Source organism: Rhipicephalus microplus, chromosome X (assembly GCF_043290135.1).
Source record: "Rhipicephalus microplus isolate Deutch F79 chromosome X, USDA_Rmic, whole genome shotgun sequence".
In the NCBI taxonomy this organism is placed as follows: domain Eukaryota; kingdom Metazoa; phylum Arthropoda; class Arachnida; order Ixodida; family Ixodidae; genus Rhipicephalus; species Rhipicephalus microplus.
The window spans coordinates 354,391,416-354,406,503 of record NC_134710.1 but is presented as its reverse complement, the minus strand read 5'-3'; the positions used below and the strand labels follow the sequence as shown (position 1 = coordinate 354,406,503).

General features: G+C 41.8%; 1 protein-coding gene across 1 annotated transcript in view; it reads right to left on the bottom strand.

Annotated features, from left to right (window-relative positions):
* LOC119161989 (nose resistant to fluoxetine protein 6) overlaps nucleotides 1-12,959 on the bottom strand; it is a 109,488-nt gene extending 96,529 nt beyond the window's left edge. The window contains exons 1-3 of the mRNA XM_037414477.2: nucleotides 12,860-12,959; nucleotides 12,220-12,570; nucleotides 5,410-5,624 (exon numbers count right to left, since the gene is read on the bottom strand). Coding sequence (XP_037270374.2) covers nucleotides 5,410-5,624; nucleotides 12,220-12,570; nucleotides 12,860-12,908 — 615 coding nt within the window. The 5' untranslated portion in view covers nucleotides 12,909-12,959. The remainder of the gene's footprint in view (nucleotides 1-5,409; nucleotides 5,625-12,219; nucleotides 12,571-12,859) is intronic.
* Between the last annotated feature and the right edge of the window lie 2,129 nt (nucleotides 12,960-15,088).

Sequence of the window (15,088 nt, the reverse complement as noted above, 5' to 3'; positions counted from 1 at the left end):
AAATATGGCTAGTTTATAGGGTGAAACAATCTAACACTCACTCTGAATATGCCCTCTTTGAGGACACTGTTTTCGTGGCATCTGGGAAGGAGGATAAGCGAGTGTCGATAAGCGACCATGCGACTGGAACGCGCTGCCACGAAACAAAATGTGTGGATTTACAGTTGAATACTGCGAGGAAAACAGGGTCGTCTTTGAGGGCACTCTCGGCGTCTTGTGCGGTGAAAAAGCGTGCAGTTTCAACCAATGGCCCTTGCTTCTAGCTCCATCTTTCTGCTTAGGGATACTTCCGATAGCAAACAGGGAAGCCCAATCAGCTATAGTCATTTCCGTGTATGGGCGGCGCCACACAAACTTGGTAGTGTGCAACAAAACACTGCGCACGTGGGTAGCTTAGATTGACTTTTAAAGCTAAATGCTACAGTACGGTTTAGCAAGCCACTAAAGAGTTTAGAATTAGCGTTGCACTATGGCGGCTAATGGCGGTATCTCGTCCTGCATTTGGATTTCAGATTCTTGTATCTTTTGCTCCATATTCTGCCCACGTTTTTCTAGGTATAAGCTGTTCGTACCCCTAAGAAATCTATTTCATTTCGTTCACTCTCCAGCGGCTTTGTTCAAAACAAATCTAACAGAAAACTACTGTAATGCAATTGCTAACTAGCGCTACCTATTGAGCACCATTCCGACTACGGCTGCTGCAGTCACACATGCGTAACACTAGAAGGAGCCCGCTTTGCGGTAACGCGGGCAATGTGAGTGGGCAATAGCGGTAACGCGGGCAATAGCGGCTGCGGGGCTTTTTTAAATCGAAAAGGTGAACGGCAAAATTAGGTTAACTTGAAATGCACAGAAATTTTGGTATTATGATGACATCGGTGATCTCATTTGTTTTCGTGACAAAAAAAAGCCAAAACAGAAAACACTACAAGCTGTTAGCGTAGGCTGTGACGCTAATATTACGGTAAAATAAAAGCATTTCACCGCATCAGGAGAACCAAATGCAGGATTCCGTCCTAAATTGGGCAGCCAGATCATTTTTTTTCCATTTTCTTCCACCTTTCAAGTGTCACGTTTCTGTAATATAGCGTAATTTATCTTTGATATTGCACCGATGGTAATACAAGATTTTGATTTTTCATTCATTTTATTCGCCATACTATACAGACTTATTCATCATCCTGCTAATGACCATTTTTTTTTCTGTGTGTTACACAAACACAAGGGCATTTATTTCTTCAAGAATACAGGTAAAAAATGTGTGTAACAACCTACAATCCAACGCCCTCAGCATTCTTCAGTCCGATATAATGATAAGCGCTTTATAGCATTTTGCTTCGTCCATCGATTCAAACTCGTATATCTACGCAGTATGCTTTGTTAACATATAGGAGGTAGATAAGGTTTTAAGCACGTTTTTATATAGAGGAAGGTTTTGCTGCCTTAGACTGAATGTGAACCAGCTGAGAGTCATAAATATTCAGCCATGTGTATTAGGTATAATGTGAAAATGTAGCTTTGAGTGTTGTGCATAGTATGTGTGTAAAATTTACACTTAAGTGTTATCGTACTCCATGTGTCCAAAAGGACGCATGTGTTTATGGCGTGCAAAGCCAAGATATGACTGAGGAGCACACCGTAACGGGGTAATCCGCAATGATTTAGAACACGTGGGGGCTCTTTAAATGCCATAAATCTGAGCGCATAATTTTTTTCTTCGAATTTGGTCGCCCATGAAATGTGCCCATCGTGGCCAGTAATCGAACCCGTTCCTTCAAGCTTTGCAACTCGACAGCTGCTTAGATATCCATGGTGGTGCCTCATAGATGCGTCCCCGCATGTGCTGGTACCATTTCATGCGCACATGACGACCCCTGTCACTACAGCGGGTACTGAACCACCGAAATATTGGAGGTGATCTTGGGTCAGGAATATATGTGCCCATAGCGCGATTCAAAAATGCAAAAGTGCAGGCGCCCTATTTAAACGAGTTCTAGTTAGCTTGTACAAACCTGTTGCGTGATAACGTGTAGGCACAGCACTAGAAAGGTTTCGGCAAGTTGGTAGTAATTCATGGTACGTTTACTTGTAACACAATGCGCTTGTGCCTGTTTTCCTATTTTACCATTTCCTACATGAGGAGGGGGGCAAGCAGCCTCACCGCAAATATATATATATATATATATATATATATATATATATATATATATATATATATATATATATATATAAGGGAGAGAAGTGTATACCTAAGGGCTCGTATTTCCGTGTTTAACACAATATTAATGAGATATAACAGACAGTAATGCCAAGGAATGTACAGGGGAAGTTATTAAAACCAATGGAATGTAAATAAGAAGAAAGAAGAAAGAAATGTGTGTGAAAAGATAACTTGCCGTGGGCAGGATCCGACCCTGCGACCTTCGAATAACGCATTCGATGCTCTACCACTGAGCTACCTCGACAGCTATCCCCCCAGCCACTTTATTGGGTATCTATGTGAATTTAAACGTGGGAGTGTCAGTCAGCGGCACTAATAGCCATGGCGGCGAGTGTGGCACACTCTTTATGAGTCTGTTTTGGCGTCAAGTAGCACGTAAACTTACTACGTGTGGGGAGCTGACCAATAGTCCCTCGTGTACAACCTAAAGGCATCAAGTCTGCCAGTAGGAGACCCTCGTTAATGAATAAGGGTCTCTTATTCATTACCGCGTAATCATTATGATTGAACGTTCTACAACCAGGGGTAAATTCAGCCACTCATTTTAGAGGGAGTGGTGGCATAGAATAAAGCTTGGTAGGGGGGGGGGGTGTTTTTTGTTTTTACTAGGAGAAAAACCTCCTGATAGTTATATTACTGGTAATGTGTATTATTACTGTTCATCAACATTGATGAATTGTGGTCTGTCTTTCGTGATACGTTACTGAATTTACTTGAAGAATACATTCCTTCTAAATTCGTACCAAGTCGACGCCGCAATGACAAACCATGGATGAACAAGGAAATTCGAATTTTAATTAGCAGGAAACGCCACCTCTACGCTGAATATTTGAAAAATCGCAAACAGAGTGTGTCTGAAGAAATGCGTGACATAGGCTACAAAATAAAACACATAATTGGAGTAAATAAGAAAAAATACATTTCGTCGCTTGATGTAGCTCTGAAAAATAATGCTAAAGAATTCTGGAAGTTTATTAAAGTGAACAGTAAAAAGGTGAACGCGACATATATATTTTAGTCAACAGAGAAGCAGTGTTTGATGATTACGAAAAGGCTTGCTCTTTTAACTTTTATTTTAAATGCATATTTCCCCATACGTGTGCTAATCAACTTCCCGTAATTCCAGATTTACCATACCAGAATATGCCCATGGTCACTGTCACGTACAATGGTGTTCTGAAGCTGCTTAGTAACCTGAAAAACAATCCAGCTGGAGGTCCTGATGGCATACCCACCAAGATAATCAAAGCATGTCCTCAGAAAATTGCTCACTTGTTAGTCGTTCTGTTCAATAAATCTCTACACAGGAGCAGGAGCTGTTCTCATTCAAGGAAAAAAACCCGTCCCAAACATTCTATAAAAAACTATAGACCGATTTCACTAACTTCTCTATGTTGTAAACTTTATAGCATATCATTTACAGTGGTGTGATAAAACACCTCGAAGGCAATGGTTTCTTTCGACCTGCTCAACATGGTTTCAGGTCTGGCTTGTGCTGCACAACGCACTTGGTTGAATTTTGTCATGAACTTTTTTACTCCTAAGATTCAGGATTTCAAGTTGATTGCATTTTTTAGATTTGAGAAAGGCATTCGAAGCTGTTTCAAATGATTTGTTATGCATAATTTATCATCTCTCTGTATTCATTGGGAAATAGTTGTTTGTACTAAAAATTTCCTTGCCGGAAGAACACAGCATATTATAATTAATTAATGGCATTATGTCAATAGGAATAACAGTTACTTCGGGCGTGCCACAAGGATCTGTTTTGGGATCTCTGTTATTTTTTATTTATATCAATGTTATTGTGCAGCGTCTTCAATGCAATGTCAGATTATATGCAGATGACTGCATCATTCATAGGAACATAATAAACGAACACGATGTCATTAGCTTGCAAACTTATTTGAACGCATCTCGAACTTGGTGTTCCACATGGTGTATGTCTTTGAATAGTGCTAAATGACAATTTATGTCTTTTACGCGCAAATGGGCGTGTGAGATCAGATGATGATTTGGACGATATATCACTTGAACGGGTACATCATTACAAATACCTTGGCGTTTATTGTTGAGAAAATCTTTCATGGACTACACACGTTGAACATGTAACAATAAAATCTTCTCGAATGTTTAACCTCATTAGACGCAATTTTCAGAAAGCCCCCAGCAGTGCTAGAGAATACTTTTATAATACGAACGTTCGAGCATTACTCGAGATATATGCTTATATATATGAGATATATATGAGACCCAGGCACCTTTTGTCTTGTGAATAAGCTTAAGCGCATCCAGAATCGCGCAAGCGGGCTTGTCTCTGGTGATGGTAGCTATAAAAGCAGCACTTCTTTATTTAAAGACAACTTTGGCTGGAAAACCCTAGCCCATTGCCGCTTAGCAACAACATTGGAACTTTTTTTCATATTTCCTCTGATCTGACAGGTAATAACAAAAACTTGTATATTTTCCCTTCGCACATCATCTCTATGCGTCGTGACCATGACTGTAAAGTACATGAGACGCGATGCCGCACAAATGTGTTTCAATAATCAATTTTTTTCACACCTCCATGCTTTGGAACAGACTTTCTAAAGATATAGCTGATTGTAAAGCACTCTCCCAGTTCCAACTGTTTTTACATTCAAATTTACCGTGAGCTATAAACTAGTTGTCCCCCTGCTTTTGATTGTGCTGTCTTTCATTTTTTTCTTCTTTTGATGAGATTGTGCCTGAATTATGTGTCACCAGTTTTAATTGTTGCATACACAGCTTTTCAATTGGCTCATTTTTAATCTTTGTCTTTGTGTAAACAGATATTTTCACGTGATTATTTTTGTCACGTTACCACCCCCCTCCCAATAATGCACTCGTGGCACTGCAGGTACTTGTATAGATAAATAAAATAAAATGTGTGCTCGAACGGTTTTCACTCATTTGTATGAACTATTAACAGGAGGTGCGATACGAGCACTAAAATGGGGGGGAGGGGTGCTGACAGAACCTTTTGGAAGGGGTGATCTCCCGTACCGCCCCGCCCCCACCTCTGGATTCATCATTTACTGCAGCACTATAGGAAAAAAGAAAAGAAGAAAAAGACCCCCAACAACGTGTGTTCACGTTATCATGATGCGACAGCTTGCATGAGTTATGATAACGAGAGTTAAGTACAATATTCTCATTCAACTCACCCTTGGGTGGCCTATCCGGAAAGAAGCAACCAACTCGTGCATCAATGAAGGATCCCTCGTGAGACGCAGCCGGAGGTTACAGTACTGTGCACGCAGGGTCTCGCGACCAGACATTGGGTCGTGTAGCACCGTCTCTACGCACTCATCGAACGCTCCCGGATCGGAAGTCGTAGCTTGTAATAGGCCATTAGGGTACTTGCCGGATGCATCGAACACTGCGCAAATGAATAAACAAGTTAGTACTTATGTCCTGCCATAAGTCATTAGAAAAAAAAAGTAACGCATAAGTAATTGACTGTAGAAGGGTTGCTGCTATATATATATATAAAAAAATAGAGATCCAATTGGGTAGTTTAAATTTGCACCTAAATCTAGTGCAAAAACCTCTAGCGCTTCACCTTCTAGACATTGTGATCTAGGCATGCGATTTTTGACTCAGCAGCTGAGTACAGTAGCCATGTAGGACTGCTACGACTGATAGATTACTTGATGTTGTAAGTAGCGCGCTCTGGTTAAACACGCAACGATGCTTGCAATGAACATGATAACATCACAAATTATATGTAAGAATTGCCTTGCGGTTTCAATTGAGCAGCCTGGATTACATCTGCAATCAGACATGAAAAGCAGTCCATATCGTAGCCTGAAAAAAAAACACACAAGGGCTTTAGGTGAAGCGAACAAGGAATAGTTTCAATTCTTGTTTCATTGTCATCAATATCAGCCTGACTACACCCACTGCAGGGCAAAGGCCTCTCCCATGATCCGCCAATGAACCTGGACTTGCGCTTTCAGCTAGCACGTCATACTTGCGAACTTTTTAACCTTATCGGCCCACCTAACTTTCTCTCTAACCCTATAGCAGTTACTTCCTCTGGGAAACGAGTCAGTTACCCTTAATGGCCAGCTGTTATTCTGCATAGAAGTTACGTGCACAACCCATCTCAATTTCTTCTTGATTTCAACTGATATCTTTAACGCCGGTTTGTTTCCTGACTCACTGCGCTCTCTTCTTGTCTCTTAAGGTTACACCTGTCAATTTTCTTTCCATTGATTGCTGCGTCGTCCTCAATTTAAGCTCGTTCCTCGTTGTAAGGCTACAAGTTTTTGCTCTGTTGGTAAGTACCGGCAAGATGCAGCTGTTATATACTTATATTTGAGTGTTAGTGGTAGATTAACATACACGACTTGAGAGTGCCTGCCGAATGTGATCTACTCCGTCCTTATTCTTCTAGTTCTCTCATTCTCATAGTTCGGCTCCATGGTTACTATCTGTCCTTAGTAGGCATATTCCTACACAACCTCCAGCACATCTCGACCTACCGTAAAGCGCTGTTTACTTCCAATACTATTGCACATTACTTTAGTTTTGTGCACAATAATTTAAAGACCTATCCTCCTGCTTCCAGTGTCCATTTCAGTTATCAAGAGGTCTAATTTGCCCTATGAGTTACTGATCAAGGCAATGTCATCAAGGAATCACAGGCTACTGAGATACTCTCGATTATTTCGTGTCCCTAACTCTTCTCAATGCAGGGCCCGGAAAACCTCCTGCAAACACGTGGTCAATAGAAATTGAGAAATCGTGTCTCCCTGCCTTAGATACTTCTTTTTTGAGATTCAGTCACTCATCCAATGGAGAATTAGAGTCGCTGTCGATCCGCTGTATACTTCTTCCAGCATGTTTATGTGTAAGGTTCTTCGATGCCCTGATTCCGTAGTGCCTGCATTATTGTTGATGTTTCAAGTGAGTCAAAATGCCTTTTCGTAATATATGAAGGCTATGTATAGAGGTTGGTTGTATTTTGCGATTTTTTCTGTTATCTGATATATATTATGTATATGGTCTATTGTGGAGTAGCCTGTAGAAAATCTTGCATGGTCTTTTGGGTGGCTGAACTATAATGTCGTCTCATTCTATAGGCCAATTTTCTTGTAAATAGGTTGTACAAAATGAATAGTAAGCTGATCGGCGTGTAATTTTCAAGTACTTGACAAATCTTTTCCTATGAATTAAGATTATGTTCGTGTTGTTTAAGATTCTGGTACCCTTCTCCTCAAGAAACACTTCGTATATAAGATGGGCAGTTTTTCAAACACAATGTCTCCGCCATCTTTCAGCAGGTGCGTTGTTACATTATCTCCATCAGCGGCTTTGCTTTTTTTGCGTTCCTTCTAAGGCTTTCATTACTTCAACAGCGTCATTTGTAGTATGGCGAATTCCTCTGCGCTCACAATAAAAAATCTCATAATCAACATATAGAGCGTTCTTTAGCCTATTTTGCAGGCTTTTATTTAAAACAGGGCTGGCGACAAAGCAGCCGAAATTCCGCATTACTTTTTCAAAATATTCATTTACGAAAGTGCCAAAGCTTATACACATGATATTTTTTTATAAAAAGTTAGAATCGCATTACTTCAAGAAAACAGCATGCCAAGGTAACTTGTGACAACGAATAAAAAACAATTTTGGATATTTCTGAAACTTTTCCCACTTAATCTTTTGCGGATTAGCTTTGATAATCAATAAAAATGTTGCATAATGTGGTTTCACTTGCAGTTACGGCCCATCAAATATTGCCCTTGTGCAACAATAGGGAATTGTAGATTGAAGCCCGCTAAGTAAGAAATGCAGGCCAATACTTCAGTTACATAAAAGTAAACCAGCACTGAAACAGCTTTCGACTGCACTGAGGACGCCCATTTCGAAATGATTTGGTTACGGGAACGCCAATCAGTGCTCGATTACCAAACAAGCAAGCGCGCACAGTACGGCGTGTTCCGATGTGAAGAGGACCCATGGAATAAGGTCACTGCGCAAGACTGAGCACAACATTTAGCTCTGAAGATTGTATGAATTTTGTGATTGTGTACGGCCTTTTCAATTTGGCATGATATTGTATTTCGTATTGATGTCTTGCCACTGCAAATTAGCTGTGGTAAACACGGTAGTGAATGATTAGAAATTGGTGTTGTACGCGTGGGGTTCCTAGAGGCACAGAGGCACAGAGGCATGAAGTTGTGATGTATAAGTCAGTAACTCTGCGAAAGATTTGTTTCTTTGAAGTGAACTTCTTGTGTTCCGAATCGTAGTCCGCAGAATAATTTTGCTAGGAGTTATAATTTGCCGCTATGAAACGCACAGCAGCAGAGTAAAGCGCGAGCACTATCGGAGTCAAATAAAGTGTGAGCAGGGGACTGTGCCCACGGTCAGTACAGATCGTCTGCTGCCGTCGTCTGAGATGGGCAGGCACATCCGGTTGTCTATAGATTTGCAATGGCTTCCTCTTGATTTTTCTCCTTGAGTGCCACCTTTATGGCTTTCACAGAGATCAATTCGTGCTGCGCAGTTTCTCTGGCGAAAGCGGCTGTCACTCGCATGCGGAAAGCGAGCGCTCTCAGCATCCTGAGAAGAGTTTTCGCGGTACTTCCCGCCGAGAAATTGGAGTCAAACTTCAACTTGCCCGTCAACACCTTGAAATGTTTCTTGTGCGGGCGCCAAATGCGGTCGGGGAACAAGAGCTAAAAAACGCGAATCTGTGACGTTAGCCGATCGCCTCTGTTTACGCGCCAAGCACATGCGCTGGAATCCCACCATGCCCAAGTTTCATCAGTCACCTCAGGACGTTTTTGTTTAAATATAAACGTACGCATTGTAGAAGCGATCTTGTTTGAGCTTACTTTGAACACTCAAAAAGCGCAAACAAGGTCTGTTACCTCTGCAATGTTAACAGCGCGTGGCTGCTATGCAACCAAAGACCGGATAAAATAGCGATGCTCCAATCCGCATTCACAAAAGTTACCCCCAGCTTTATGGCAGTCTATCCGAATGAAGACACGAAAACGAGCCCTCTTCGCACCGGAACACGAGGACATGCACGCGCATGCTCGCTCGTCATTCCCGCACTCATGGCTGCTCCCATGAACAAATCACTTCAAAATTGGCGTCCCCAGTACAATCGGCCGCTATAGTTCTGTGCCGCGTTCATTTAATTGATTGATTGATATGTGGGGTTTAACGTCCCAAAACCACCATATGATTACGAGAGAGGCTGTAGTGGAGGGCTCCGGAAATTTCGACCACCTGGGGTTTTTTAACGTGCACCCAAATCTCAGCACACGGGCCTACAACATTTCCGCCTCCATCGGAAATGCAGCCGCCGCAGCCGGGATTCAATCCCGTGACCTGCGGGTAAGCAGCCGAGTACCTTAGCCACTAAACCACCACGGCGGGGCTCGCTTTTTTTTTAAGAAACTGACGTAGAGGCCTGCATTCTATAATTAACGGGCAGGAAGTCTGACCAACACTTGCCCATCCTAGAAAAAGGGCATCATTTGACGGGCTGTAACTGCAAGTGAAACCACTTCATGCAACATGTAATTTTATTCATTGTGAAAGCTGATGTGCAACAGAACAAGTGTTTAAAGCTTAGGATATATCAAACATGTTTTTTTTTTTTGGCGAGACGCTTCCCTAGCACGTAGTTTTCTTGAAGTTAGCAACATTGTATTTCAGCACATTGCAATTTATCCGCTCTGTTGTAGGTCTTTTTTGAAACAAAGGCCTGCAAAGTTAGCCAATACACCGCTTTCTGGGTCAATAATATGATTTTTTGTAAAAATACATGCTCTACCCAGGCAAGAGAAAACTAATTCAACATAAGCGAAAACGCACCTATATGTAGCTAAACACATTTTTAAGATACGTAGCTTGACATCATTTGTGTAGTTCATCGCCAATGTCGGAAAACAACAGCAGAACAGGTAAACGGGGCACTCCACCTCTTCGTCATTATCGATTTACTGTGCTTCTAACAATTTTTTCCTTCAAAAATATTTGCGAATCTCTTTTCTTCACTCACCAGGTAAAGATGTATAAAATTTTCAAAAAACTCAAGAAGTCAACATGCTTTGTGCGATTTTACGTGGAATCACTCAGTGTAGGCCTATTAGCCGAATAAAAGCGTCATTCACATGTATTCAGCATGATCACGCGTTTCCATTTTAACGCGAGAGCACTAAAGAGCTCGTTTTGCGAAAATTCTGCCGTCGGCATCGGTTTCGGTGTCGTATAGGTTGTGAGCGAAAAATCATCAGCTTGTGCATGACCAAAAAATCGGGAAAAATGAAAATAAAACAAATAATAAACAATGGTGGGTGCAAATGAGGGTCGAACCAGGTTGTTCGCGTGTCTAGCGGGTGGTCTACTACACAGCTATGCGTCTGCATGTGCATACAGTGAAAATTTTTTACTCTGCTTGCAAATTCAGTGAAAGTAACCTATGTTTTAGAAACACACGCGTCCTGTATGCAGGCTTAAAACTACAAGAATAAATATATCAGCAACAATGCGTGGTGCAAGCGTACATTGCCATGGGGCATCAAAACATTTGATTATCATGTTGACTGAATGGTTTAAAGCCAGTCACTCACTACAAAAGGCACACACGTTAGTGCGCCTATTCGCTTAACGTCACGTATTAGGTGCTTAGCAAGTTTGAAAAGATTTTGTGCAGTAAGTGTTTCAAGTGGGCACTAGAAAAGGGCTGATGGAGTGGTTGTAATTTTTGTGACATGCTGTATATAAGAACAAGAACAACTAGAAAGATTACTTACACGTTTCTTTAAGCAGTCATCTTGAAGGTTTATAATACAAGATTCAAACAGCTTAATGCGCCGATTCGGGTATAGATTTATTCCATCTTCTCTAAGATACAAACATGGTATCTTAATATGCAGGTAAACTGTCAATCTGCTGAGCGAGAGTGTGCGAGTTCGATGTCCATGCATGCAACGTTTATTTACATAGAAGTCAAAATGGAAGTAAAAACATCGTCCTCAAACCTATAGTCAAAGTCGTTTATGATTCTAAACTACAATAAAGTGCAAATACAGAAAAATATACAGGTGAGGGTCCCATAGTCGAAGACTGCCACGGGATCCTCTATCAAGACTTCATGGGATCACCCCTCCTTACGCCATTACAATATTTATCGGACGTTTCGACTGAAGTGCAATCTACTCGTTGAATATCAAGTTTCGGTCGCAAATCAATGAACAAACTTTGGCTTGGAAATACTACAGGTCCTCTACTTTGTTATATCAGTGCACGGTAAAGATCTCCAGACAGTCGAACTTTCCGGAGCCCTCCACTTTTTCTACTGTGAACAATTTATTCCTATCTCCAAGCACTGTCAAATTTGTCATCATGAATCAAAACCAGCCGAAAGCATCCGATCAAGTAAACCTTCACTTACGGCGTGCTTCAGAATCATATGAAGGGTTACGCTCGTAAAACTCCCGATATTACTATGAATAACTTCAGTGACATTTGTCAGTTATAAGTTCAGTGAAATCCAAAATACTCTAACCCAGAAATGTGCTTAACTAAACTACTGTTCTAATGGTGCGACAAGTCTGTAATGAACAAACACTTTCGAGGTAGAAAAAACATCAGTTTTATATGCGGGGAGTTATATCAGCAATTTCTATATTTATGTGTGCTGTTCGCGTCTTGATCTTCTTCAGCAACCGATATACCAAGAAAACAGACTGCTACAGAGAAGAGATTGCTCCCGGCCAGCTTTTGCTTTAAACATTTGAAAACATAGTTTGATTTCAAGTGCCCATTTAGGCTGGCGTAGAATGCAACATTGGCTGATATAACAGTAGGAGGAGAGAGAAAGCGAAAAAAAAAACTATGCAGTTGCTGCACAGGCTTCTTACTTTCTTCTTAAGTAGTGCGTAAATGCAAGGAGAATAAATGGCGTAAAGAAGGATAAAAAAAGCAAAAGTTCTCATTATACTTACTACGAAATGCCCAAGGCTCCAGGTTCCTCATACCACGAGCCATCTTCAAGAGACCAGCACTGCAAATGGGTGACACTTCGGCTTGCACTAGCATCCGTGATGCAGTCGACCAGGAGGTGTCGAAGGCGTTGGCAACCATTCCACGCAAATGGTCCATAAAATTCTCCCGCGGGATCAGTATTGATTTGTCCGTGGTGACGCCATCTTCAGTTACCGCGTAGCAGTGAGACACTCTCACTCCGCAGAAGAATGTTGCCGCGACCAGAACTACAGATGGTGAAATTGACCCACGGAAGTCTTTGCTGGGGTACATTTCTGGTTTGGTTGAAGTTCGCTGCGAATGATGACGAGCTGAAAGAAGAAAAGAAAGCTGTTTACCGCGTTACCACGATTTTACTTGTAGTTTAGTGGGTGGCTGTTGACAAAAATATCAGCAGGGCAAAAATGAAACGGATGACACAGGCCTCACGAAACCTGATGAGATGCTAAAAAGCACAAAATTCGGTAGAGAATGAAAGGAGCCTCAGTTTTTGATACGCACTCAGGCTTGCTTAAGTCTGGAAAATGAGCTATCAAAGCACCTTTCCAGAAATTATTAACGAGGACGTTACTTAGATTGATTAGAAATGAGAGGAATGACCTTTTGCTGATGCTAAGAGCAAGTGCTTAATCGGGACAAGAACACACATGGACAACTGTCAACAAGCGCGGATACTTTATAGTGGTCTCTAGCACCTATTCTCACCAACCCGCTACTTGTGGTGGATATTTTCAAAGTGCCGTAACGTTTGTGGCACCCCTCGACGGTAAGCCTTCCAGCGAAGTGCCAGATTTCGTGACTTACCGCTTGAACTGACGATAATGTTCTCCCAAGTCATTATTTGACGTGCGTGTCGTGGTGGGTTTTTCTTGAATCAAACGAAAAATGGAGGCAGCAAAGCGTGTCACTTTTGTTGTTGCGCGCCTATCTGAGGCCTTTCCTTGTTGAAGAAAGCGTGCTGGAGTCGAAACGCGACAAGGCCACATATGTGTCCGTAATCTGAAAGAGTAGGTAAAGAGTCTATGTAGATGCACAGCCTATGGAGAAATTTGGTGATAGGACTGGCATCGCTGAAAGCTCCATAATCGAGCTTTAGTGCCAAATATCTTGCCTAGTACTAATAACCATGGGTGCACACGTACATCTCCAGGCTCTCGCTGGAATTTTTTGTCAAGCTGAGCGTGGTGCGAATAAAGACAATCACAACAGCTACGAATGTAAACAAAATAGATTGGGATGTTGCATAGGGCTTGTATCGGTAGCCACTCTAACACAGCCACATCTGGCTAACAAAACAAATGACAACATGCCTTCTTCAGCAAGCATGAGTGAAAAAGAATTCTTATGCGTCATTCATGTGATAAGTCCTAAATTACCGTTAAAAGCAACATAGATTTTCTTCTATGCTTCCCGTCGCTTGTGTCTCACAAATAAGGAGCCCCTCGATCTATTGTCTTTGTTTACCACGACAGCGTGGTAGCACATGAGTGCAGGACAATATAAAATATGTGTACATATTTAATTCATAGCACAATATACCGTTCAGTACCGCCACTAAAGATCATGCTTCGTGCAAACAATTCAGCCCATTTCCAGTTGATTTAAGTGCGCATGATGTTGTTTTAATGCTCGTAATTAGCAAATAAGCTCTTAGGGGAGATATTAAGGTCATGATAGGTTAGCACAGATATGTTAGCAGTCGTAGAAAGAGGAAGCCAAATCCACTTAGCAATGTTCTTCCTTTACGCTTATTTGTGCAGATTGTGATGGTTATCTGGATCAGCTATGAAGACTATCACGATATTCTCTATATTTATCGGCCCGTCTACATGAAATCCCTGGCCGTCATGTCACTATCTTGTCGCTACAGCCACCTGCAGTGAGCCTACCGGAAACACTACTGAGGTTCATCAGTGGGCTCGTGTAACGGCATTTTGGCAATGCCGGTAGTCGTGGCAGAAAGAAGAGAAGTCCACTGAGCAACGTTCTTTTTATGCGCAGGTTGGCTGGACATTGTTTACACCACTAACTTTCCTTCTAGCTTTGTTATCACTGCTGCTGCTGCCAGTGTAGTTATTGCTGTAGTTATTGCTATAGTTATTGCTTCGTTTGCGTATTCCCTTCGAATGCTGAACTGTCACATGAAGTGCAACAGCTTCGAGCCAAATATAATTGACTCATGAAAGCGCTCTGTGATCAGCACTTCTTATTTACCTTCTTATGAAGAAATTAAAAAAAAAAAGCTGAACTCGCCACGCCTAAAACAAGTCAGCAGAAATTTACAGCTAATGATAAATTGACTGCTTAACTGGCTGACATGAGACAGCATTCGCGAATAAACAGCATTGAGATGAAGTGAGAGCAATGCAAAAAGGGTCACAACAGCACTGCTATTCTTCGGAAAATTCTGAATGTAATTGGCTGATTTCAACTTGGGATGGTGCCAAAAATACAGCACTTGTGAATAAAACAACGTTATTGTCAATCCGGCACAAAGGGAAAAGAGGTAAGAAAATTAAAGCAACACTCAAGCGTGCTCCGAGGTGCCGGAGCGGCAACCTTCTCGTGCAAACCTGTGAGGGCGCCGCTTTCAGCCGTTCGCGTTCCTTTGGTTGCCTGGCTCTTTGGCTGCCTGGCTCTTGGCTCATTATTTTGCTGCTTATGGTAGTCGGCATTGCTATTTGGTTACCCGGTGGTGGCGCATAGTCTCACAGAACGTTTCTCTGTGTGGCTCGCGCATACTTGCAGTGTTGGCATATATATGGCTTGTACTTGCAACTACCGTAGTGTGGCTGCTTCGCCGCGTTGTAGGTCTCAATGGGGTGGTAG